At 39.2% G+C, this 27,759-nt stretch overlaps 1 protein-coding gene across 1 annotated transcript in view; it reads left to right on the top strand.

Annotated features, from left to right (window-relative positions):
• The window catches only part of PARD3 (par-3 family cell polarity regulator), a 482,350-nt gene extending 455,387 nt beyond the window's left edge, over nt 1-26,963 (top strand). The window contains 3 exon segments of the mRNA XM_068405039.1: nt 11,709-11,829; nt 21,310-21,437; nt 24,890-26,963. Of these exon segments, the coding sequence (XP_068261140.1) occupies nt 11,709-11,829; nt 21,310-21,437; nt 24,890-25,283 (643 nt within the window). The 3' untranslated portion in view covers nt 25,284-26,963.
• Nucleotides 26,964-27,759: the final 796 nt, after the last annotated feature.

Below are 27,759 nucleotides of genomic sequence, written 5' to 3'. Positions count from 1 at the left end.
TCATTTTGCACTTGGAAATTAGCCTATAGTTAGAGTAAAATATAACATAAAATCAATCAAAATATTATTTGGAGATTTATAATGCAATAGCCCCTCTGTCAAAGAACAAAAATAAATACTATAATTACGTTAGCATCTGGTAAGGACTGTGGGAGCCGTGTGAACTTTGCGTAATGTATTAGCTTTTTAAATGTTCAGGCATTTTAAAGAGATGTCTGTCTATATATCACTGTTTGTCTAGTGATGTACTGCTTGATACTGTAGTTTTATTTGTAGTTTAAAATAAGATGTCATTTTTTGTGAGGGCAATTGTTCACAATAGTCAGAAATGTTCTGTTGTGTTTTGCTAGCTGCAACACCCTGATACCTGTTTCCTAAGCATTTTCTGTGGTTAAAGAGAAATAAAACAACATAAAATATTTTTTGGAACACTGGGATCATCGAGTCCAACCATTGCCCTGACACCACCATGTCAACTAGATCATGGCACTAAGTGCCATGTCAGTCTTTTCTTAAACACATCCAGAGATGGTGACTCCACCACAGAGCTAAATGCCACCATTTACAAACATCACAGAATCACAGAATCACAGAACGTTAGGGATTGGAAGGGACCTCGAAAGATCATCTAGTCCAATCCCCCTGCCGGGGCAGGATTGCCTAGACCATATCACACAGGAACGCGTCCAGGCGGGTTTTGAATGTCTCCAGAGAAGGAGACTCCACAACCTCTCTGGGCAGCCTGTTCCAGTGTTCGGTCACCCTCACCGTAAAGAAGTTTTTCCTCATATTTAAGTGGAACCTCCTGTGTTCCAGCTTGCACCCATTGCCCCTTGTCCTGTCAAGGGGTGTCACTGAGAAGAGCCTGGCTCCATCCTCTTGACACTTGCCCTTTACATATTTATAAACATTAATGAGGTCACCCCTCAGTCTCCTCTTCTCCAAGCTAAAGAGACCCAGCTCCCTCAGCCTCTCCTCATAAGGGACATGGTGTCATGGTGCATTATTTGAATATAATATTACTCACTCACTTTGATGATTCCTTCAAATCAAATGGTACAATCAGGATTTTTTTTTCTGTTTTTTTTTTACGTCTCTAGACTCCTCCCATGAGAAGACACAGGGACTTTTTCTCCACTCTTGTGTTGGCTAGAGTTGGGCTCTGAAGGAGATTTTTATACTGTAAAATATAGTGTCACCACAGCGCAGCAGCTGAGTCATGTAAGGTGTGCTAGAGTGCGCTGGGTTATACCTACCTAACAACATTCACACTGCCAACACAGGAGGTGTTGGCTATGGACAGATGTTCCTTTTTGCGAATATCCGCCGTGCTTTAAGACGTGACTGCTCTCTAGCTGCTTGTTGCTTTCCCTCTGCTGAAGATTTCTGCCCCCACATCTCATCCAGCGAGGAGGTGAGAGGGAGCTCTCCCTAAATAGCTTCCAGCAAAGCAGCTGGATTAGCTTAAACAGAGACAAAGGCTGACATGGCCTGAAGCCCACTAGGGATCTCTCCCATGATCCCTTCTGCTGGCATGGGAATGGCCAGCTAGGTCCAGGAGAGGATTTCTTCTCTGTCATTTTTGTTAAATGTATTAATGTGCCAGGCAATCCTCGTGTTGACATAAAATAGCCTGTGATGCCTGATTGTGGATGTTCATCAGACCTAACAGCACTGGAGCCATCATTGTCTATTCCAGTTAGGATAGGAAGATACTTAGAAGGTCAGAGCCTGCTCCTCCCTGCCTGCCTTTGAAGTAATTTTGTATTTCATTTAAAATCAAAAATGCAAATTTCTTCTTTGCTTGATCATCAGTATTTTTATTTTCCTTTTCCATGATTTGTTAAACCTTTGTATGTGTATTTCTGCCATTTCCTTAACACCTTCAAAAGAAATTCACAGTTAGATGTCATGAATTTTCTTTTAGGTTACATGTGATGGTCTCCTTTTTTCCTTTTTTTTTTTTTAACTTGGAAAATGCAATACCCTTTGACAATGGCTGTAACAAGTTGTGTGTGGCTGAATATTGGCTTGGCTTCTATCTGCAAAATCTAACAGCTCCAAAGTAAGGCTTAGACTGCGTGATAACCCAGTAGCTGAGTATCTGTTTTCAGATGTTTATAGCAAGCTCCTAAAATCTCTGCTTTTCTTTTTAGTAGAAGAATTCCCCTGAAAAGTAAGACTGGATTTCTGTCTCCGGTGTGCAGGCTCTGACAGGCTAATAAGGAAGAGTGATGGTGGCAATAAAAAGGGTCTTGGGTGCATTCTTCAGATTTCACTGGTTGTAAAATGATAGCCCTGCTACAGAAGGGCCGCTGAGGGACTTGAAGTGAAATCTAGTCTGAAGAGTTTGAAGAGACTGTTGTGGTGAAGTGACCTCCCTATCAGCTCCAGCTCTCTGCGTTGTTTATGGCCATCCCATCAGAAGCAAGTGCTGAATTAAAAGCATATGAGATTATCTTTCTAACCCAGAGAACACAGATGTATGGTTTTGAGTTTTAATTAATTACTATGTTGAAATTGGTGTGAGATGATCAACAAGTCACAATGTCAAAATTTGGAATTTGTCACAGAATCACAGAATCAACCAGGTTGGAAGAGACCTCTGGGATCATCGAGTCCAACCGTTGCCCTGACACCACCATGTCAACTAGACCATGGCACTAAGTGCCATGTCCAGTCTTTTCTTGAACACATCCAGAGATGGTGACTCCACCACCTCTCTGGGCAGCCCATTCCAATGTCTAATAACCCTTTCTGAGAAGAAATTCTTCCTAATGTCCAACCTGAACCTCCCCTGGTGAAGCTTGAGGCTATGTCCTCTTGTCTATCGCTAGTTGCCCAGGAGAAGAGGCCAACTCCCACTTCACTACAACCTCCCTTCAGGTAGTTGTAGACTGCAATAAGGTCACCTCTGAGCCTCCTCTTCTCCAGGCTAAACAACCCCAGCTCCCTCAGCCGTTCCTCGTAGGACAGACCCTCCAGACCCTTCACCAGCTTGGTCGCCCTCCTCTGGACTCACTCCAACATTTAATTTCATTCACTGAAGAAAGTGAATGCAATTTGGGACTTGCGTAACTTCTTTGTGGTGTTGGAGTTGATGACTACCACTGTGATGGTAAGCTGGGAATAATACTTCCTGATGAGCTGATTTCACATGCGTACATATTGACATAAATCCTAGGTTTTAAATCCTTGTTTTGATGAAATTAATATGCTGAAGTGTGTAGGTATATGTACAGGTAACATGTCAGATCTTGCCTGTCACATTAAGCCAATCCCTGAATTTAGCTGCCTTTAAAAACCACAGACTTTAAAGGATATACAGTGCTCTGTGCTCATTTAGCAAATATGAAATGGCAAGAGAGAAGGATTTTTATAACCTTGTGAACAGTAGAAATAAGCCAAGACTGAAAGAGATCTGGGGGCAAACAAGTCAGATAGGATATATACCCTTCAGTATGCAAGAAGCTGCCCTTGTTAGAAACTAACTTTGCATGCATAATTAATTTGAGCAGCACATTCCGTTTCTTACGTCTAGAAGGGAAATTGAATTCAGGTGTTCGGTGAACATATGGGGGATTTGTTGTGAATTTATGACCTGTGGTTTGAGTGTAAAACCCCAAGACACTAGCTGATAAAACTTAATGAAGCTTGTGCAGAGAAGCTATTTTTATTTGCAGTTTTGTAATTGATACATTTTCCTTTTCTTTACACCTCTGCCCCACCTTTTAATGCCTTATTCCTAATAAATTCTTTGACAGTTAAGAAAAACAGAAGTAGTGTAGGATAAATCTTTCTATGCCTCCTTCCATGTTACAACTGCACCGTTACAAGTACATTTGTAGTCTAACAAGTTTGATCTCTTGCTCAGCTGATTTTTTTTCTCAAACTGACTGTAGTAATTCTGTAATCATGGAACAGCCCTTTTATATGATGCCGGCCATGGTTGCTCCTGTTTGTGTACCATGCCCATATGTGTTAATATCCATGTGTTCATGGAAAATGTGTTCCCTGGTGTCTCAGAGAGGGACCGTATGTAGGGCACACTGAAAGGAGAGGACCAGCCAAATCACTTAAACTGATTTAAGTTTGAGGACTGGTATTCAGATGTCAAAAAATAAACCATAAAACAATATAATAGGAAAAGACCCAGCTGCTCTGCCAAGCTGGTGGCAGGAAGGAGACAGTGCAAACCCTGTCACTGCTCAGCCATCATCAACCCCACGGTGTGTGGGCACAGTCATCTGTGTCACTGACAATTAACAAATCTGTTTAAAGTGAACAGACCAGCAGACCGTGCATTGGAGTATGGTGCTAACTTTAAGCCTGGTAAAGGGCATACTTTCATTTTATTTTACGTTCATTGCTTTTTGCAGCAACTTGACAGTTTCTGCTTATCCACCCTCAAGGGCCGTCCAAAACAGACAAATCCATCTGCTTGGAGTAAGCACCGTGGCGAGAGGGTACTTGAGTTCCACTAAATGTAGCAGAAGCTTTTATATTAGATTATCACTGTTCTGCTTTCTGTTGGGCTGTTCTCATCATGCTCAAGCCGTGAACGAAGGGGCCAATTTTGTAGATACTCAACTAGTTCTGAACTTTGACAAGGACGTGCGCTGCCAACTAAGGCATGGCCAAAAGAGCAAGGACATTGTTAATCCACAATGGGATGAACTAAACTCTTTTTCTGCTCATCTTTTCCTATAGACACAGGTAGATTCAAATTCAGCTCTTGATTTTTAATATGACATGAATAATCCGTCCAAATGGAAAGGAATTTATTTTATACAAATAGGTGATAGTTATTTGCCAGCTTGAAGTAAATAAGAACCCATCTGTGTTTTATAACTGCTATCCAGAGATCTAAGCAGCCGGTCAGAGCAGTGAGTCCCTGGCAGCTCCAATCTATGTTAAAAGATTTCAAGGTGTAAAGAACACTGTTTGTTTACTAACCTTTTGGTTATTCTAGTCATGTTGCAACTGCCTAGTGATGGTGTTAAGACCTTTTTCCATGCTTTTTCAGGCCAATAAATTTTTTTCCAAAGCTTTAGTCATCCCTGTTCAGTAGCATGTTTCTATCTACTTTATTACACTGAAAATCTGTCTGTTTTGAAAGGATTACAATTCTGTACATCAGTGCATGACATCACACTGAGACATTGCTTAATGATCTGAGACTCTGATGGTCATTGCTGTGGCTGCTTGTTTCTGGAAATACGTGACAGCTCTAGCCTATCTAAGCCTTGCTTACAGTCGCAGTTTTAGCCCATGCTGGCAGTTGTGTGTTTTAAAGCAGCACTCACAAAATAGCTGATTGTGAAATGTGCCATCTGCAGATGGAAGGCAATGGGGTGCAAGGAAGACCAGCCACTTTGCAACCCAAGTTAACTTTGGCCCTAAAAGCCTTTCCTTGATTTTTATTTCTTTTAAGAACATTTAATAATGAGAGCACTTTGATAGAACATCACTTGCATCCAATGCTAGGAGGTGCTAATCATCTTCCGTAAGTTCACAGCCATCCTGTTATTGAGTAGGCAAAAGGGAAGGCTGTCTGGGCCAGCTGTGGTTGCTGTAGACAGCTGTCATTCCAGTTTTGCTTAAAAAGTTTAAAAATAGCATAGGTCAAATCTTCAATACATTTTGGATGGATTTCAAGTTGAACTCCTTCCTTCCTGCTGGTAGTCTTGAATTCTTTGAGGTGAATTTACCTTCAGATTCTCAGCTCGTTTGAATGAAAAACTCAAACAAAACATGGTACATTTAATTAAACTTTTGGGGACTTGCACCATATAATGATTATCCAATAAGTCAAAATTCATTTTGCTTTAGACTGGATACCATGGGACAGGGTACTAGAAGGTAAGGGGGCCCAAGATAGTTGGTTAGCATTCAAGGACTGCTTCTTCCCAGCTCAAGATCAGAGCATCCCAGCAAGTAGGAAGTCAAGGAAGGGTACCAGGAGACCTGCATGGTTAAGCAGGGAACTGCTGGGCAAACTCAAGTGGAAGAAGAGGGTGTACAGATCATGGAAGGAGGGGCTGGCCACTTGGGAGGAATATAAGTCTGTTGTCAGAGGATGTAGGGAGGCAACTAGGAAAGCTAAGGCCTCCTTGGAATTAAACCTTGCAAGAGAGATCAAGGACAACAGAAAGGGCTTCTTCAAATACATTGCAGGTAAAGCCAACACTAGAGGCAATGTAGGCCCACTGATGAATGAGGTGGGGGCCCTGGAGACAGAGGATAAAAAGAAGGCGGCGTTACTGAATGCCTTCTTTGCCTCTGTCTATACTGCTGGAGGCTGTCCTGAGGAGTCCCGGACCCCTGAGGCCTCAGAAGAAGTCAGGATAGAGGAGGAATCTGTCTTGGTAGATGAGGGCTGGTCAGGGACCAATTAACAACCTGGATGTCCATAAATCCATGGGCCCTGATGGGATTCACCTGCGGGTGCTGAGGGAGCTGGCAGAAGTCATTGCTAGGCCACTCTCCATCATCTTTGCTAAGTCGTGGGCAACGGGAGAGGTGCCTGAGGACTGGAGGAAAGCGAATGTCACTCCAGTCTTCAAAAAGGGCAAGAAGGAGGACCTGGGTAACTATAGACCGGTCAGCCTCGCCTCCATCCCCGGAAAGGTGATGGAACAGCTTGTCCTTGGTGCTGTCTCTAGGCACATCAAGGATAGGGGCATCATTAGGGGCACTCAGCATGGCTTCACCAACGGGAAGTCATGCTTAACCAACTTGATAGCCTTTTATGAGGACGTAACCCGGTGGATAGATGATGGTAAAGCTGTGGATGTGGTCTATCTCGATTTCAGTAAAGCGTTTGACACGGTCTCCCACAGCATCCTCGCAGCTAAACTGAGGAAATGTGGTCTGGATGATCGGGTAGTGAGGTGGATTGTGAACTGGCTGAAGGAAAGAGGCCAGAGAGTGGTGGTCAACGGGACAGAGTCCAGTTGGAGGCCTGTGTCTATCAGAGTCCCTCAAGGGTCAGTACTGGGACCAGCCCTATTCAATATATTCATTAATGACTTGGATGAGGGAATAGAGTGCACTGTCAGCAAGTTCGCTGATGACACAAAACTGGGAGGAGTGGCTGAGATGCCGGAAGGCTGCGCAGCCATTCAGAGAGACCTGGACAGGCTGGAGAGTTGGGCAGGGAGAAATTTAATGAAATATAACAAGGGCAAGTGTAGAGTCCTGCATCTGGGCAAGAACAACCCCATGTACCAGTACAAGTTGGGGGCAGACCTGCTGGAGACCAGCGTAGGGGAAAGGGACCTGGGGGTCCTAGTGGACAACAGGATGAGCATGAGCCAGCAGTGTGCCCTTGTGGCCAAGAAGGCCAATGGCATCCTGGGGTGTATTAGAAGGGGTGTGGTTAGCAGGTCGAGAGAGGTTCTCCTCCCCCTCTACTCTGCCCTGGTGAGGCCACATCTGGAATATTGCGTCCAGTTCTGGGCCCCTCAGTTCAAGAAGGACAGGGAACTGCTAGAGAGAGTCCAGCGCAGAGCCACGAAGATGATTAAGGGAGTGGAACATCTCCCTTATGAGGAGAGGCTGAGGGTACTGGATCTCTTTAGCTTAGAGAAGAGGAGACTGAAGGGTGACCTCATTAATGTTTATAAATATGTAAAGGGCAAGTGTCATGAGGATGGAGCCAGGCTCTTCTCAGTGACATCCCTTGACAGGACAAGGGGCAATGGGTGCAAGCTGGAACACAGGAGGTTCCACATAAATATGAGGAAAAACTTCTTTACGGTGAGGGTGACCGAACACTGGAACAGGCTGCCCAGAGAGGTTGTGGAGTCTCCTTCTCTGGAGACATTCAAAACCCGCCTGGACGCGTTCCTGTGTGATATGGTCTAGGCAATCCTGCTCCAGCAGGGGGATTGGACTAGATGATCTTTCGAGGTCCCTTCCAATCCCTAACATTCTGTGATTCTGTGATTCTGTGAATCTGTTTAGATGTATCCCAAGGGATAATGATGTGACTTACGTAAAGAGTTGTAGATAAAACAGAATATCTCAAGACCCAAAAAGGAATTAAGTTTGCACTTTTGACTCCAAAAATTTTGTGTCAGTCTTTCATTGTGATTGTGATTTTTTCATTTCCCTCCTTCTGAAAGTAGTAATTGTTGGCTGGGGGCTGAATGAGCTATCAAGTCAGTGTACCGAGTGTTCCCTGAGTGCAGTGGGAGTGCAGTAGGAGACATAAAAAACATAGCAGAAAAGCACTGATGATAAAGTTAACTGGATGAAGAGGCATGAAAAGAAATGGCAGACAGCATGGCAGGCCAGGATGGAGACGTGCAGGCCTTCACTGGTGGGAAGCTGAATAATTTAACCTAGAGAATCAGAACAAGATTGAGAGGAAAATGGAAGCGAAAGGCAGCCAACGTGAGATATAGTCTAAGCCCTCAAATAACATTTTCTTGAAAGTATCTTAGCCCCTTCTTAGCTGCCTGCCTTTTCCCTTTTCCTCTTCTAAATCAAAATGTTTAATTTTTTAATTATTATTATAAAACCACTGACTTGACCTCACTTTCTGCGTCTCACAGACTTTTTGAGCACAAAGAAACTTGATTAGATACAGAAGTGGTTTTGTCTTTAGCTCTTTCTTTTCACAAAATCACAGAATCAGCCAGGTTGGAAGAGACCTCTGGGATCATCGAGTCCAACCTTTGACCTAACACCACTGTGTCAACTAGACCATGGCACTAAGTGCCACATCTAGTCTTTTCTTAAACACCTTCAGGGACAGTGACTCCCTGGGTAGCCCATTCCAATGCCTAATAACCCTTTCTGTGAAGAAATTTTTCCTAATGTCTAACCTGAACCTCCCCTGGCGCAGCTTGAGACTATGTCCTCTAGTCCTGTTGCTAGTTGCCTGGGAGAAGAGGCCGACCCCCACCCCACTACAACCTCCTTTCAGGTAGTTGTAGAGAGCGATAAGGTCTCCCTTGAGCCTCCTTCTCTCCAGGCTAAACAATCCCAGTTCCCCCAGCCACTCCTCATAGGACATACCCTCTAGACCCTTCTCCATCTTTGTTGCCCTCCTCTGGACTGTTGTGAAATAGTCCTTTTTTATAATTCACTTCTTTTGCAATTTTCTAAATTTGGGTCATATCCCTTGCTTTTCAGATAAAATAGAAATACTGTTAAAAGATTTATCTTCTCTGCCATTGTCAAACCTTTTAATAACTTCAAATAACTTAAATCAGTTTGACTTCTTTTTTCTTTTCTTTTTTTTTTTTTTGTCATTAGAATAAGTTCTTCTTAGGTCTGGAGACAAATTAATCATAAATCTCAGAATCCTCCTTGTCTCGTTGTTCCATCTGCAGTTGTAAAGGGTGTCAAATTCGTGCATTTGCTGTTCAGGAGGAGACATATGTTTTGGCTTCATGGCATGGACACTATGCATTTGCTTGCTATTCCTCTGTTGATGTAATTTTTTTAATGAATAACAATCACAAAATGTGCAGAAGTCATCAGATCTGTAATAACCCTTCCAATAGCCCATTTTGAGGCTGGTAGAGTGTGTCTATTCCATATAATGCACAGAGTTTAGTGCAGTACTTTTGAGGTTTACCTTCTCTTTTTCTCTGCCATTGGATAAGTGCTCCAGTGTCACTTTTGCACTGTGATCCCTTACAGGTTGAAACAACCTTGATGAAGGAAGGCTGATTATTTACTGATCATCTTGAGTACTTCAAGATGTCTATGTATGGTGCTTTCCTAGGAATTTTGCACTGAAGTTCAATGGCATTTGTCTTTCAAACGTATGTTCTTATACCTGAAATAGTAATACTTAAAGTATTTTGCTACATTTAAGTGCAATTTCGCTTACAGAAAACACTGTCTGTGTAGAAAGTATTGGACTACTTGTTTGTTAGATTAACAATACAAGTTTTAAAAATCAACAGACCATTTAAAAGTGTTTTGTATGTCTTGTACTGGATTTTGATGATTGCATTTAAAATGTGCAGTGTATAGCAATGCGTGGGAAAAAAACAAATCATTGTATAGTAAAGCTGGGCAGAATTTGACAATAAGGAATAAATTTACATAACATAAAACTGCAAATAGAGATAAGCTGTTCCAGAAAATTAAGTTGAATTAAGGAAATAGAAATAGCAACACACCTACAATGAAGTGGAAATTTTGAAAATGCCACAATGTTTCATTTTCACCTGTTCTAAATAAAGCTTTCTTTTAATTGTACTTTACAAAATGGCAATTTGAACATAGAAGTTGACCTACCCTACAAATAAAGCATTTCTTAAAGCTCCCATTTGCAAAGAAAATTGAAAGAAAACACTTACCTAAATTCCTTCCTTTTCTTTGCCTTTGGTTTCAAAGAAAAGAAAAAAAAAGCAAACCTCTTCAAAAATTAGCCTTTGCTAGAACCATGCTAATTTTTCTGTTTGGCCAAGCAAGCACTGATAAACTCCATTTAATAGCGCTGAAAAGAGTGGGAGGTAACGTCTCAGACACCTATGGCCTCCAATCCACTGCAACTACCATTCCCAAAAGACATGGAAAACAGTCACAAATGGACTCCAGAATCGTCTCTTTTCGTATGAGAGAAGACGTGGGATATAAATTCACTGTGTTTTATTGTACCCTGTGTCCAAGAACAGGAATCTATGGAATTGCTTTCTGTTGTCTCCCTGCAGATTTCTCTTTTGAAACAAAGTAATAGCTGACAATTCCTCATCAGCTCTTTTGAAACAAACAATAAAATGCAGGGTTTAAGAAGGCCATAATAAGAGATTAAAATGCTTCTGGTTAGTCTTGATATAACATATTTGTTTGTCAGGCTTCCTGTGATTCCCACATTAGCATGTTTGAAATACGGTGGGGGTTGTAGGGGTCAGGTGTGAAGCGCACAGCTGGAAAAACAGCAACGAGATTAATAAATATCCACTTGCCCTCTACACCGTGAAATAAGCCATTCCTGTGCACATTTCATTATGGTTTCACATAAACTTGCACTATGGAGTGCGGATTACCTGCGATTCGAGGACCTGGGTGCGCTGGTACCTAGCGGTACTCTAGGGCTGAGCCCTCCCCAGCCCCCCACCGGTGTCTGCTGCCCGAATGCTCTCCTGAGTATGGCACTGACAAATGGATTGCCTTTTACTGGGCCCCAAGCCTTTTAATGCTTTCAGACTGATCAGTTTAAAAGACTTGTTAAAAACAGAACTAAGGGATGACAGACTCTTATTGATTGGGGAGAATAATCAAATTGTATATAGGTAGGGCCTTCAGACTTTGTTATGAATTTGATGTGAATAAAGATCTGACAGTACTAAAGTTTATTGATTGGGAAAAAGTATCTTTCATGTTTATTCAGTAGCAGAGATCATTAGGACTTTTCTCTTAATTTCCCTTTATGTTAAGTCTGACACTAGCACATGCATTGCTCTTCATTTCTAGGAGTAATGTAGACTGAAAAGGTGCCAGCGACTTTTGATGATTTTTAGGAATAGCCTCATTCGTCTTATCCTTACACTATCTGAAGCTTCCTTATAAATCAAACATCATTAATCATCTTTTAAAAAATAAAGACCTTTGTGCTAAATGCTTGGAAATTATTTTTAAGTCTGTACTCCTGCACTGTAGTAGCAGTCCCTTGTTAAGAGATTACAGTCACAGATGGCAGTTCCTAAGTATATTGATAATGTCCATCCTCCCTCTTTTAGCAACAGATCAACCCCTAACAATCATGACCGGATACAGCGCCTGAGACAAGAGTTTCAGCAAGCAAAGCAAGATGAGGATGTGGAAGACAGGAGACGTACTTACAGTTTTGAGCAGCCGTGGGTAAGTGTATGGAGTCTGTCAAATCTGGAAAGGTTCCCTAACTCCCACTGTCCCTGGGCTCATGGGGAGCAAAGCGATAGGGATGCAGGGTCCTCCTCTGCCTCCAGACTTCTGCCCTTTCTGTTATCCCCATTTTTAGTTCACTGGTGTTTATTTAATTTTTAAATTTCTTCAGCCATCTGTCCTGTGTGAATATAGCATTATTTGCTCTGTGTTTAGACCCTTGACTCTCTGAGTTACTACTTGGATTTTTTTTGCCTCAAAGGCTACATCAATTATTTTGAAATTTTGTAGGAAAACCGGTATAAAACACATACTAATGACAAATAATTTAGAAAGCACATGCAACCTTGCAAATGGCACTTCCTCTGAAGCAATATCACTGTGTTTAGTTCTTTTCCTTAAGAGGAAGAGCTGTCTATTTTCACAGTAAAAAAGGAGAGATATGTGTAATAGCATGCTTCACAATAGTACCCCTTTGCCTCTTATATTAGCCAAGACGATTCTGTCTCGAGATATATGTCCTAATTGATCATTTAAATCCTGTTCAATCTGATCTAGCAATGTGATACAATTATGTAAATCTTGTCTTGTTTAACATAATTGAATGAATCAGTGTTGCTTTTTAATCAATTACATGTCCTAAATTAGGATCCTTTAAATATGAGACAAATATTTTGTTGTATTTTTGTTTAAAATTCCACAATAAAGACAGTGAACAATTTGCTTGCATTCCCAAAAAAATGGGAGCTATATGATGACAGCAGTAGAATCTCTCATAGCTTCCTCCAAAGCAGGTGTAGGCAATGGGTTATTGTTACTTAGCATTACTATGCACGTGAGACTGAGGTGGAAATAGCTGAAGGCCAGCATCTGTGTGTGCGAAGTCACTGAGAACAACCTAGGTAACATCGTAATGTATATGACATCTTTGGATGCCTGTTGTGGTGGATATAGATTATTTTTTTACTTTTGTTGAGTCTTTGTGCCCTTGTCCGTCTTAAAGTCACCAATTTGAACCTGTGGCATTTTTGACATACAGCATGAAGAGGAACAAAGGTAAATGTATCCCTAAATGACCTAACACTGCTTAACATACTGTATCAGGATATAGGCTTATCTGTTCCTCTGTTAGAAAACCTCTAACCTTCTCTGAAATTGAACAAATAAAATAAACATTTTTTTATGACCAGATGTTTTTGATTTGATGTGGCGACGATAATGTGATAGCTCATCACAGTTATAGTGTAGCAGTTTTTGGGTGAAAGGAGCTGCGTGTAGGAGGTACTTTCCATTATGCATATCGACTGCTGTTTAATCTCCAAATGAGAGATTTGAGCAGCATTCTTGGGAAAACTGTGTATGAGAAAAACTTGCGCTCTTGAAGACTTGGGAACTTAACTACTGAAGGTCATGGGCCAGATTGTTGTATATCTAAATGCCATAGCAACTTTAGACAGGCAACTTTGCTTTTATTATAGTTTCTTGCAATGAGCGAGGAGGGAATTATTTGGATGACAGGCTGATTACCTTAGGAATGGAATAATTTCCTAAATTGTGGGTCAGAACATTGACCTTTCCTTTTTTTTCTTATTCAAACAAATGGGATCTCTCTGTTTACTCCCCTTCTACAGATCATGCAAATGAGCTCCAAGTGACTTATTCAGCTTAATGTATTAATATTAATTCTGAAGCTTACTGTTGCTTTTCTGGGAACTGCTCTGTTGTTAAATACATAGGTGACCAAATGTTTTATTTTAGATATGTACTTTTTAAAAAAAATTGGCCCAGGGTATTTTTTGAATTATAATTTTTTTTTCTATCGTGTACTCCAGCCTTTTAAGATCCCAATGCTTGGAAAGGATAAAGCAATGATCTCATCCATTTCAGCAGTTCACAGTCATTTCAGTGCTAAGGAACCATAACCCTCTCTCTTAAGGAGTGTGCATTACTTTAACATATTAGTATAAAATGATGGACTTTGTTAAGACCCTCTCGAAACAGATCCAGATGTATTATTATATACCAGTGACACAAAAAAATGCAAAAGTGGTTTATAATGCATATGCAGGAAAATAGATACATTCATCAACGTCTTTTCAGTCTTCTCCATCTGTAAGCTGTTGGTTACAAACCACAGCAGTGAAAAGTGCACCTGTACGTGGACCATTGTTGAAAAGTGTGTTTTCACCTGAGGGAGATGGCTTGTGCAGCCTGCATAAACAAAAGGCTTTACAGCCAGAGAAGCCTCTGAGCCACATGACAGTAGCCAACTGTGACCTGGTTTGGATGGAGAGAAAAAAGGCCCATCCACGGAGAAGTGTGTGCTGTGAGGTGATAAGTAGTTTGCATTTCTCATTAACAAGATGACTTGAGGGTTGAGGATAGGGAACAAAGTACTGATGTGATGTGGGACTATTGGTTACTTTAAGAAAGTGTAAATGAACACAAAGTTTGCGGTGTAAGTAATGGATACTGACGGAAATCTGGCAGCTCTGAGGATATTCAGAGGAGCTCAATAGCTCAGAAATTTGCTAATATATTATCAAAATGATCCTGTGAACGTCACCAACTCCAATCCATCCCAGACTATTAATGGTCTGTGACACAGGAGTCCAGTTACCCGTGACAAATACCTTCAGTCTCCTCCACGGGTTGGAGGCAGATCTCCGTACCACAGAGCACTACATCATGCTGGCTCTGAGCGATACCCGTGGCAGAAAGACCAGCGCCTGACCCCATCCCTTTCTGGCTGTTCCCATCAGGTGAAGGTTATTTCTCTGTAGATGAGCAATGCGACAGAGCTGGACTCCTTGCCCGGCTGTGTTTGCCCTGCCAGTAAACAAAATACTTGACTGCCTGCAAGTACCCATACAGCATCAGGCGGCTTAACAGACACAAAAAGTGATAGCGCTGGAATGAGATGACACCGTCTGTTAAGTAGCGTAACATTTCTGCTCACAGCCATTTGAATGACACACTGTTAAGGTTTAGTAACTGTCGCAACATCTCAGAAACCCACTAGTTCCACAATTGTGTCAAAACTTTATGGAAAAAAAAATTGCATTTGTTTATTTTAGGATAACTTCCTCAGGGATCATAATTTTTTTTCTCTTTCCCTCTCTTCTTTTTTCTCTTTTGTGTTTCAGAAAACAAGGTACAAGGGGGTTTCAAGGGCAATACCATATGCCTGATGTTACATAAGAAAAAAAAAAGAAAAAGAATATAAAATATGATTAATTCATTTTAATCTTGCTGGTGTTAATTCCAGTCAGAGTTTGCAGAAATGTATCTGGGCATGTAGAATTGCATGGAATCACAGTGTGTCTGCTAATATTTAAGGCCCTTGCTGTTGCTATGACATTTTTATCCCAATGCAGGATTCTTCAGGGCTGATTTTTCTGTTTGATACCAAAGTTGAGTCTCTGGTTTTTGTTCTTTTTTTGGGTAGTATTGAGTCTGCTGAGGTTTATCCTTGCTTGCACCAGTCCTGGGATTTGGGGAATTTTGGTTGTAATTTATTCCATGTCTTGTATTTTTTCCTAGTCACATCTTAATTAACAGATCCCTACCTTCAATAAACAAAATATAGCATTATAACCTCAAATGTCATGGGAGGGAACAATGCAATTTAAAAATAGGGCATATTAAATCCATTGAAAACACTACAACTGCTTGCCAGTTGTGCTTGTAGAAGTACACCGACAATTGAAAAAACTCACAAAGATGCAGAAGGGACAAGAGTTGGTGTTATTTCCTAATCTTTAATTAAAAAAATCAGTGCTAAAAATGAAAAGTGGCAAATTCCATTCAGAAATACATTCTTCTCCAGTCATCCTGGATCTGTTTGGATGGTGGGAGAAAATTGGCATCGAGAGAGCCAGCTCCACTTTAAATATTTAGGAGTCAAATAAAAAGTTTTTTTTTTCTTAAGATAACAGCTAACTGGGTCAAAATAAATATACTACCTGACTCATCTCAGTAAAAGTTTTAATTACATGCACAAATTTGTGAAAGGTAAATAACTGCATGATTTTCATAGAGGAAAGACTCCAAAGGTGCTAATAACACACTTAAGCATGGCTTAATAGATAAATGCTCAGAAAATTTAGGGACTATGCTTGTTTTTTCTTCTGTGTGTTAGTGTGTAGATCTTGTCTCTAAGACAGATGGAAAGAAAAAAGAATTCTTTTTTATCTGTATATCTTTTTATCTGTGTATCTTTTATGGTACTCATTTCTTATCTCTGTATTCAAGTCCTCGACCTATGCAAAGACATAACGCATTCTAAATAATCTAAAATTCTTTAGAAAAACAAAAGCCTAATTTTTATTGCTGTAATTTCCACTGTAACGTATTTTACCTGGAAAAATGAATAACAGGCTATATTCAAAACAAACATTTTAAAGTTTATATCAGTCTGTAAATTATATAGAATTACTCAACATATTAATGAGAAAGAAAAGTAGTATATTAAAACTTTCTATTATGAATCCATGTCAGGAGTGTCCTTCAGGTTATTTTATTCAAGATATTAGGCAATATCTAATGGAGTATTGCAGTAGACAAAGGAGCTAAATTGCTGTTTCTCCTACCCCAATCTCTTTCAGAGAGGAAACCAAAGTTACGCAGGGCAGCCTCTCCACAGGTACTTTCTCTTCAGTTGTGTGGTTAATATCTATTCTGTGTCAAACCTGGGAAGGATTTCATGAAATACCAGTGATTTCTTGCCAAGATTTACTGACTTTAAAATTTCCTGGTTTTAACTTTTTTCCCCCACTAGTTTCAATCTACTAATTTATGTGAAACAGAAAATGAGGATAGATTATTTTTAAAAGAAAATAAATAATTTCGCTTTGTAAACAAACATATTAATAGCTCACAGGCATGCAGTGCATGTAAATACCCCAGACAGCATTTCAGGGCTCTCTGAGTGGTTTGTTTCTACCTTACGGAAGATTTTCTTTCTGCTGCTGCTATACACACAATGGAAATCTTAGTCCCACACCACACCATGCAGCTTCCTACACATACACCATAGAATGATACATGACGAGATGGGATTTTCTTATTATATGGTGTTTGAATTAATACACGGACCTGTTGGCAATTTTTAAAAGAAATATTGCTGTATGTTCTGTTCACCATAGCAACATAAACAAAAAGATGGAAGTAAAAATAGTTTTCAGTGACAACTCCCAGAACCATTGAATGTTTTTTATCTTTCTGAATTTTGATATACACAGTTACTGGATTATCTGTCATCTGTGCCAAGTGCATTTACACATAAAGCAGGCAAGGTCGTTTAATCTTATCTATTTCTAATTAGTGGTGAACTATAAGGACCATGGACTTTTTTGGGGCCTTGTGTCTACCAACTTCCCAGGTGAACTTGAAACTTCTTGGTTAAACACTGAGCTTAATCTGGTAAAAAAATAGCACATTTATTTTAATATTAAATAATGGTCTTTTTTTAATAACTGGGAAAATACTACGGGACTTGTTCCTTTAGTAATATGCCTATTAACTATTTCTTTGTCAGCACAAAGGAGTTGTGTAAGTTTGAGTAAGCAATTCTCTCAGCCTCTCCCTATGGCAGTAGGCTGTGAGATAGATGTGTCACCTCAACTGGTGGATCTCCTGTCACCTGAACTGGTTGGATCTCCCTGAAAACCCAGTTTCCTGGATCACCCCCATATCTCCTCTCTCTAATTCTGTGGCAACTTTGATTTATGACAAGCCTGAAGGGTCCATTCTGCCACCACACTGAGCTACACTCCATGGGCAAAAATGCCACTCTGCAGGGAAAGAAACTGTGTGGTCAGCCACTGGGTTAGCTAGGAAAGAGAGGAGGGACCTTTATCCCTAAAATAATGCTGCCCTTTACTGCTGATAGCGGTCAGTGTAACATGAGCCATGGGGGAACATTCCCTGTGAAATGAAAAAATGTTGTTTGCATGAAGTGAGAAATCTGTAGAAACTTTTAACTTTGCAGCCTTGATTTTAGACTAATGCCTCTTTAAGAAGAGAGCTGTGTAATTTCATATATCTTAAAGCACAATTTTACATGCCGAATATTGTTTCACAATGCTGAATGCAATAACTATCATTGCCACTTAAAGGTGTTGTGGAAGACATACATGAACATACATTTATTTGTATAATGCAGCCTTGGTAGTTATTGTGGCCTTGACCGCATTCTGATTTAAAAGGTCAGTGCTTGTCATACATCTCATTGCAAACAAGGCGAGAGTTCTTATCAATCTGTACTGTGAAGACCGAGCTTTTGCCAGATTTGTTGGATGATTTCAGGTTGTTATAATTGTACTTAGCCTTGTGTTGATACCAGTGTTAAGATTACTGTGTTATGTGTATTCCTTACACATGTTTTTTTGTTGCTGTTGAAAGATGTGAAAATAGTTCAACTTCTTTTTTTACTACCTCCATTTTGTGCTGACCTAAATGGGGTATGCATGTATATAGATGTGTGTTTTTGTATATATTTTATATAGATATATATGTATAAAAGTATATTTTGGGGATTGAGACAAAATTACCAATTAGCTTTTGAAGACTGAAGTTACTTTTGATTTTTTTTGATTTAGATACTTTAATCGAAAGCATATTGAAAAGGTAAATCACTGTATGGAAATTTGCATTTTTCTGAACAAGTTAAGGATCCAAAAAGGAATCTGTTAAGTCTGTATATCTTCATAACCTTACATCAAGGGCATTCACTGTGGTATCGCTGAGGTTTTTAAGGAAAAGATTTGAAAGACAGGCCTTTTCATTAATAAGATGGTTGAATGTACCTGTCTCTGTGTATATATGCTATGTTACGGCATATGTGATTACATGCAGACGGAGTATTTTTATGTCTCATTGCCATGTTTTTGAACACTTGAAATCAGATAGCAGATTCGATTATATGAATAGCTTACTGTAGATGTGAACAACATGCAGACAGGACTCTAAATAAGCATCCTGTTCAGATTAGTTAAGTATTGCAGATCCACTTAATTTAACAGGGCATACAGGTACTCATACTTTCAGAAAAACAGATAATGGATTTTAGATGTTTGCCTTTAGGCCCATCAAATTACAAATCTTGTCCTTTAGATGAAATTCTTTGTGAACTGCTGAGAATCCAAACCTGACTCCTCAGATCCGATCATTCTGGGCACGCATTACAGCAGGCAGACAGCTGTGATAGCCCCTGCCTCTATTTAACCATTGGTTCCTGTGTGCATTAAAAAAAAAGTCGCTGAAGCTACATTTTGATCTTAGTCCATTCGTAGTCCATTAGCACTTTCAAAGCCTTTGTCTCTTAAGCTCAATTCTAGCTCCACCTGTTTGATAATTCAGCCATTCCCCATACTGTAAAATGCTTTAATATGTTATATTTACAGTGAACTGAAAAAAGTGAAACTATGTTTTCAAATAAAGAGAAGCAATTCTGATTTCACGTCTTATCTGTGATAACTACTTTCTCACGTATGACATAACTGTAGCTTTCCAACTATATGCAAGCTTTCCAACATTGTTAAAGTGGAACGCACGAAATGAGGAGATTGACTCTAAAATCTTAATTTAAATGTTTTTATTCCTTATGGAGAAGTTGAGATAGGAACCTCTAAGTTTCCCCCTGGTTCTCTGTAAGCTGCTTATAGCCACACTGGAGAGAATTCACAAATAAATCTTGTGATTTTCAGGTAATCACTCGCTTCCATAAGCTGAGCCCTTCAATAAAATACCAAATGTCAGAAGACTCCCAATAAAGTCAAGAAAGTTAGAAATGTTGACATATGCAATAACTGAAACTCCTCTGTATGTGTTGCCCTTATTTAATATAGTAGGAAATCTCCATGGGGGTTGTTGGTTTGGACATACATATGTACAACTTATTCATCTCTTAAGAAAATTTCCCACAAGGCTGACACACAATTCTGTTTTCTCAACTTGTTGTTTCATCATACCATTCCTAAAGCATTTTTTCATTAGAAGTACCATGTTACTGAGTAAATCTGTTCTGAAGTAGACATCAGTGTTGCGTTAAGGCTCCTCTTCAACAAGTCCTCCATTACTCAGTCTATGCTTTCACATTCTGATACTTTTGTACAATAATCTTGTAACAGGAAAGGCAGTTGTTCACCACGTTGTATCTATCTGTTAAATTCTGAGCTGAGACTGATGCTGTCTCAGAAGTGTATTGTTATTGAAAATGAAGTTTCTAAAAGTTGTACACATGTTTCAAATTTGTTGTGTTTTTGGCTACCTACAGGTACTTGACTATATAGTAAGACAAAGGAGAAGTTTATGTCACGAATGACAACTCTCTAGTTCCCAAAATTTCTCGTCATTGTATGAAGTTTTCAAAAGCCTTTTATCTTGCAGATATTTATCAGACATTATGATATCTTTCTGATGCAGAAATTATAATGGCAAAAAAACGGGAGAGATGTTCGTTTTGAGGGAAGGCACAGATAAAAAGGCAAAAAAGTTCTTTAACAAAAGCAAGTCTGAGACAAGCTGTTTCAGTCCCAGGCCCAGACAAGTGGTTTTGCTCCCTAACCTCCCAGTGATTAGACTTACGTGTTTTGAATAGACCTGGTAGTTTTAAGGAGATGAAGTAATGTTCTGTTTCTTTGTTAGGTAAAACCTTATTATTAAAACAACAAGAAAAACCCATAACATTCTTTGACTTTTTTTGCACCCTATTTTGCAACTTGAAATCACAAAGTCTGAATAAAGTAGTAATGTGAAATGAAAAGTGGTATCCCTACAAAAGTAAACGTTTTCATAATCCAAAGATCTTGACTGGTAATGCTCTCTGTTCCCAGAAAGGCCATCCATTTTTCACGTGCTCTTAGTATTGGCCTCAAAGTTTCAGATTGTCACCTCATTAAGATGTTATCTAAAAATCCTTCTCAGAGATACAGGATTCCCCATTGCACACAAGAGACATGCTAAATTTATCTACTTGATCATATCAAATGAGCAAATGTTCCCCTGTCTCCCAGAAAAGCAAGCAGTGCATGTCTGGCCCAACAGCAAAATAGGATGATCCACTAAGGGAGAGCATTGCTTGAGCGTACTGGTGAGATTCAAAGAGCTGCTATGCTCCCTCCTCCCTCAGATCCTCAGTGGGGTGTAAAACTTAGCATTACCATGGCTAAGCTAACTTACAGTGTCTGAAGATCTGTTCCACTGACTTAATTTACATTTCAGTGTTACTATAAAAGCATAACCCATTCTGTACCAGTATTTTCCTGGTACATTTCAGAAATGATAGGTCAGCAACAGAATCTGTAGCACAGGCCACTGTTATGGGTCAAAATTTCACTGAATTATTATGAAAGAGCTACCTGAACTGCATGTTGAAACAAATACAACTGTATATGTACAACAGCAATTTAAATGATAGCTCTTTTGTGGGTATTTTTCTGCTTTACTTAAGACTTTTTCGTTTTCATTTTGTAGCCAAGCACCAAGACGTACTCACAGAGTGGCAGACACTCGGTATCAGTAGAGGTTCAAATGCAGCGGCAGCGGCAAGAAGAAAGAGAGAGTTTCCAACAAGCTCAGCGGCAGTACAGCTCATTACCCAGGTACAGTAGCTGTCTGAAGCTATTCAGTGTATATGAGCCTGGAGCTAATTTCATTTGTGGAAGGAAAATGTTGTACTTAGTGCAGACACTTTTGTTTAGCATTGATATAAGGTGGAATGTATTCATTGTGGAAGAGGCATAAAATTTCTTAAGTGAGAGCATGTGGTAGCTGTTTATTTTAGGAGAATTACTTCAGAGCTGATTTCAGTGGGATTTGACAACACTCAGGACCCAACAGAATTGAGACATTAGAACAAAGCTATACTTTGTGGGACACCATCCAGTTTAATTTTCTGCAATTACAAAAGTCTCCTGAGCATGACATGGGTTGTCCCCTTTTGACATGTCAGACGATTTTTTTTCTGTTGCTTAATTCCTTACTGGGTAAAAAATCTATCTTTGTAAAGTTAATACAGAGGAAAAAATAAAAGGAAAAAAAAAATCTCAAGACCTCAAACAAACAAATACGGAACTGAGAAACTCTATCGGAAAAATCAGCATTTAAGTTCCCAGTATATACATTTCTTCTAAGTTACTGTGTCATTAGCAATGGAAAGCTGAAAATTAGTACACTTTTTGTCTAAACAAATCTGTATTTTTAAAAAAACTTAGATAGTTTAAAATGAGCTGTTTGGGCAAATTGTCTTTTACTTGATATTTAGCTTTAAGAATTATTAAAAGTTTACCTAATTTGTATTGTAAATGAAGTACCATAGTTAGGCATTATGCAAAGAGTCTTTGCATTTTCAAGTATCAGTGGCAATGGTTGAATGGAGAATCCTTTACACCGAAGGGTGGTGTCAAATTCGCTTCCAAAAAGGTTGTATTATTTTTTGTGCCCCATGTGGAAATGGTGCAGAAAAAAAAAAGTTGTGTCAATGTACGTTTTACCAAGTATCTCATAACTCTTTTTTTTGGAAACAAACAGAAGCTTCATTATCAAAGTTATCTGATCATGAACTCTTATCCTACCAACACCTTTGAAGAGAAAACAGATCTCTCAGGTTTTCGTGTGCTATGACACCTTTCAGTGTAGAATTTTTCTGCTAAGTTTGGAATGTGGGAAAGGAAAATGTAAAGTTACTGTGTTTTCTTAGATTGTTAGTTTGTCATTTTGAAAATCTTTGTATTCCTTTTGCTTCTTATCTCTAACTTCCTTCTGAAGTGACCACACCTATTAATGCCATATTGTTTTTGCTGAGAAACTCTCTTTCGGTTTTGCTCGCCCCAGCAATGCACAGATTAAATGGAAGAGCACGGATGCTAGTGTTGCTTTTAAATTGGGGGGATGTTATTTTTAGTTTTAAAACTATGATTCTTAAAACTCGCTTCCCCTGTTCTGCTCAATCACTGGTAGCATTTAAAAGTTGGAAGTCAGTTGTAATGCAGTTCCAGTGGCAGAAATTAATAACTGTAAGGAGAAAATTAATCTACAAGAAATTTGGAAGATAATGCTTTGGGTCATAGAAATGCTTGTTTTGAAGAGTGACGGAGAACTTCACTCAATGTGGTTTTCAACATGAGAAATCACTAGCAAGCTAGCAATGCATGTTACTGAGTAAATAATGATAATTTAATGACTTTGAGCACTCTGGGTATTTGAGCTGTGCTGAGAACAGACAGAATTTCAGGACCTTGGGCTAAAGTTGAGTGCTGTAAATACCACGATACTCCTATAACAAGCTGAGACATCCAGTTCTTAAGCTTTACAAACTGCTCAGAACTCTGTGATTGATCTTTAAAGAAATCTTACTCTTACTCTGAAACTTAGGTCCCAAGCTTAATGTTGTAACTGTGGCTTTGTAATGATTAAAGTTTGTGCACTGGCTTCATTCTTGAGCTTTGTTGCTTTTCACCTTGTATAGTCTATAGGAGCCTCCTTTTTTTCCCTTTGTACATTCACATCATTGGTACTGAAGGCAAATAAACTCTTGAGTCAATTTTAAAGGATCTTCCCAGAGAGACAGGGAAAGTGGGCCAATTAATTTTGAACAAGTACCAGAAAGCAGCCAGTAAATTAAATCGGTTCAACTAGTCATCCTCTTGCCCCATGTGAAACAGTAAAAGCAATGTTTAACTCCAAGTTAATTTTCTAGTACTTAAAATTTATCTTGCTTTAGATCAGAAACCTGACAGTTTCGTAGCCTAGAGAGGTTCGTTCAATTTGCTCTTGTTCCAGGGAGTGATAAAACATGGCTCAGAAACATCGCTTCTTTGGCGAAGTTGGATATGCAAATACCAAGAACAGCTATAAAAATTTGCATGAGAATTTACGTTATGCTGTAATAATTTGCATTCATCCTGAATAACAATTTTCATCCAGAGGTCTCAAAGTCTATTATGAAATAAGGTGAATATGGTCATTTTCAAATTATACGTCTGGAAGGAAGATTGCAAAAACATTAGGTGACTTTTTACTTTTACTAATGGTAGAAAAATTATCCGTGACTCCTGTCTCTCCACTGCATATTTGTTGGATGAAGCCACACTGAGTCATGTGTGTTGACATGAAAAACCAAGCCACAGAGAAACAACTAAATGATTTTCTTGTTGATTAATGTTGCAATATATTTTGTTTTATTGCTCGAGTCTCATACACTAATTTTAATCTCAAAGTGGGTATCTCCTTTGCTGCAGCACAAAATTGTTTTACTTCATCATCAACAATCTTATTTTATATTCATAAAAGCATCTAGCAGCTTGATAGTAAATTAAAGCTATTTCAAAACCATAATCTGTCTTCAAAATAATGTGATGATTTATTTTGAAAAGAGAGAAGAATTTGTAATTCCTATATGTATTTGATTTATTTATCTACCCCATGGATCCAAAAAATGATCAAGAAAGGTTATCTCTGCCTTTTCTTTTATGAAAGCTATAGCAAACTGGGAAACAGTCCTGATAGCATGAAATTCCTTAGTTCTGGAAATGGGAGGAAGAAACACTTATCTGTTTAACTACCTATCAATAATGAGCTTTATCTTCTGACTTGTGCAGCGTTAGAGCAAGTGTTTTAGAGATCTGCCTGTTGCATTTTTAATGAAGTGTGAGTCTAGATTCAAATCTTTCATGAATGACTTTACAAGTGCTGGCTGTTATCTGGTTTCTTAGGAAGCACAGCATTGTGTATGGCCTTTCCTGGTCTGCAACTGAATTGTAGCACTTTTTTCTTAAGAACATGATGATTGTTGTAGCTCTGGATGGGTTTTCACAGCTTATTCCTCCTGGAGAGGCCTAGAAATATAGTTCAACTCTATAGGAAGTGTTCTCCCAACAAAAGAGGCAAGATGCCTCTTTGGGGCAGAAAAGAACATGACTTCTGGAGAATGCTGTAGCTGGGGGAAACCTGATGGCATTGCAGAAGCACCCTTCTTTCCAGGGACTGTTGTCAATAACAGTAAAAGGGGAACCAGAACATTTGTCTTAAAAGCCTCTTCCATTTTTCTTTCCAGGCAAAGCAGAAAAAATGCCAGTTCTGTATCTCAAGACTCCTGGGAGCAGAGCTATTCCCCTGGTGAAGGGTTCCAGACTGCGAAGGAAAATCCCAGATATTCCAGCTACCAGGGATCGAGGAATGGCTATATGGGGGGACATGGCTTCAATGCCAGGGTAATGTTAGAAACACAAGAACTGCTCCGTCAAGAGCAGAGGCGGAAAGAACAACAACTGAAAAAAAAAACTTCTTCTGAAGGACCTAGCAACTATGACTCATATAAGAAAATTCAGGACCCTAATTATACCCCTCCTAAAGGTCCTTTCAGACAAGATGTACCACCTTCACCATCTCAGGTAGCCAGGCTGAACAGATTGCAAACACCAGAAAAGGGAAGACCATTTTATTCTTGAGGTGAAGAAAATGAAGATCAACTTATCATGCAATAATGAACATTTTCATATAAAGACTTGTATTTTGAAATCTTTTTAAACTGATGGTACTAAGGAATATATCCATTGTCTGTTTCAGTGCCTTTAAAAATACGGGCAAAGCATTGGTGGGCTTTATGTCTCTGCCATTCTGTCTCAAGTGTTGAGTTCATGGAAGGATGTTCCACCATTTGACAATCATAGCGCAAGTGAGCAATGCCACCCCTGCATACCAAGTCCCGTAGCCCAGTCCAGTAGTTGTCAATGGCTTATTACTAGGATTTGTTGTAATGTGTTTTACTTTGCAGTGACTTATTACACCAACATGCAGCTTTGTGGCATAAAATTAATGAATTTGAGGTTGAAGGAAGCATTGACATGTCCTTTTTTATTTATCTCGGGTCAGGAGGAGGGTTACATATCACTCTTGAGTGGATAAGGCTTAGCTCTACTCTGGATCACTGTCGCGGTTCTAAGATGTTTTATGGTGAAGTCATTACCAGACTTTGTTGATCAATATTTAAGTGTCTATTTGCTGAAAAACTATCCTTCTCCTATTATGCACATATGCACTCTTTTTCTCTCTCTCTCCCCACTCTGAGCTTATTAAAAAAGCCTTTATCCTGACTCATGAGGAAAACAATATTAAGCTTTCAGTTATCCTGACAATCCTGTTACAATTGCCTTATAATCTTAATACGCAGTCCATTACAAATGAAATAACTGGAGAGAGACTATTTATACAGTCACAGCCAAGCCCTTGATAAGTATATTTTACTATTTTATTAAAGATGGGAAATTATGAACAAACATGCAACTGAGTTCTGCTTTGCTTTACTTCTAAATGAATTTGGTCATATGACAACTGTGTTTAGGAAGAGAACTAGGGAGGGTATCATCCCATGGTCATCTGATGCACAGTTGTCTTTGGGCAAATTTTGGAGATAGCTTAAAGCAGGAGCAGAAGAAATCAAAGCTTTTCTTTGAATCAAAAAACTGAAATGAAAACAATTTCTTCTTTTTACAGTTTGTGAAGCTTTGTGGACATTTGAATTGTGCTTCCGTATACTGTCTTGTTGCATCGTGATGCTACATTAAAAATAAAACTTTAAGTATATGAATGAGAGATAAGTGGAGACAAACTGTTACACATCATCCTGAAAGCATGTCAGTATCCAAAAATAACTAAAGCAAAAAAGATTGCTCTAGCAGTGAGTAATATTTGAATGTGCATATAGGACATGAGAATTTCTTTTGCAGCAGCTGTTTTTATGTTTGTTGGTCTGAACTTCATGTATTGTAAAAAAATATATCTGGGTTGCTGAAGTGCCTGCAAATCCTGATGTGAAAAGGCTTGAGAATGGATCTCAGCATATCGTGTACAAAAAGGAAAGAGAGAAAGCAAGAAAGAAAAATCATGTATTGCGTGATTTAAAAAAACGCCTATTTTTTTTTACTGGCACATTTTATTTTTGCGCCAACTTGTTTCTAGAATATATGTGAAATATCAGCACACATATCTGTGTCTTTTATGCCTGTTTGTTAACGGTTTTTGTTGTTAATAATGTACTCCATGTTTAAAAGTTGTTACTAGCGTAAGCACAGTGACATTGGATGACAATAGCTCTTTTATGCAGAATTTACAAAACTGTAAAACGGCTTTCCGTGTACATATGAAATTTAGAATAAAAGGCTGTTTCCATCCTTGTCTTGGTATTGCCTGTAGACCCTTATGAGAACTGTTGCAGACATTGAGTTTCAAAAATATTTAACAGATGTTATTTTATCCTATTCCTAATGGTTTGCATGTGTCTTTCTGTGAGCACTTATAAACATCGGCACAAAAAGAAAAAAAAAAAAAGAAAATATTTACATCCCAGTTGAACACCTGAAGACTATCCTCAGAGGGAAAAAACCCTCAGTCTAACGTCTTATGTTATTTTAAGCCATACCTGTGACATTTAAAAGGTACATTCTTAAGACTAACCTTTGTGGCAAAAATCTTTCAGCCTGTAGCATGGAGTCCTCTCCCTGAAGAGAGTGCCAGCAGGAGGAGGGCACCCGCTGTGCTCTCGCCAAATCCAGGCACGTGTGAGGAAGCCCCCTCTGCTCTGAGTGTGTGTTTTGGGCTCTGATGGGAGCCCTTCACAGGAATGATGACATGGTGAAAAACAGGAGAAGGCAGATTTAAGAATAAAGCAATATTTACAGTGCCAGTGATACTCTGTTTTCCCCATTAGTATTGGAGCTGTGTCTGGTTTTAGCCCTCTTGCTTTCACTTCTCCTCATATGCATGACATCAGGCTGTTGCCATGACAATAATAGTGTCAAATTATTCACTGTGACTTTACTATGGGACCTCAAGGCGAAGAGTAGCAGGAGCTCCAAGATGGACAGGCAGCTTTTGGTGCCCAAATAAACTAAAGGCATGATTTTGCAGAAGACCTGGGTTGTAGTG

This window comes from Nyctibius grandis, chromosome 7 (assembly GCF_013368605.1).
Source record: "Nyctibius grandis isolate bNycGra1 chromosome 7, bNycGra1.pri, whole genome shotgun sequence".
Lineage (NCBI taxonomy): Eukaryota > Metazoa > Chordata > Aves > Nyctibiiformes > Nyctibiidae > Nyctibius > Nyctibius grandis.
Note: the sequence above shows the minus strand (reverse complement) of the source record. Positions and strands in the feature narration are given on the sequence as shown.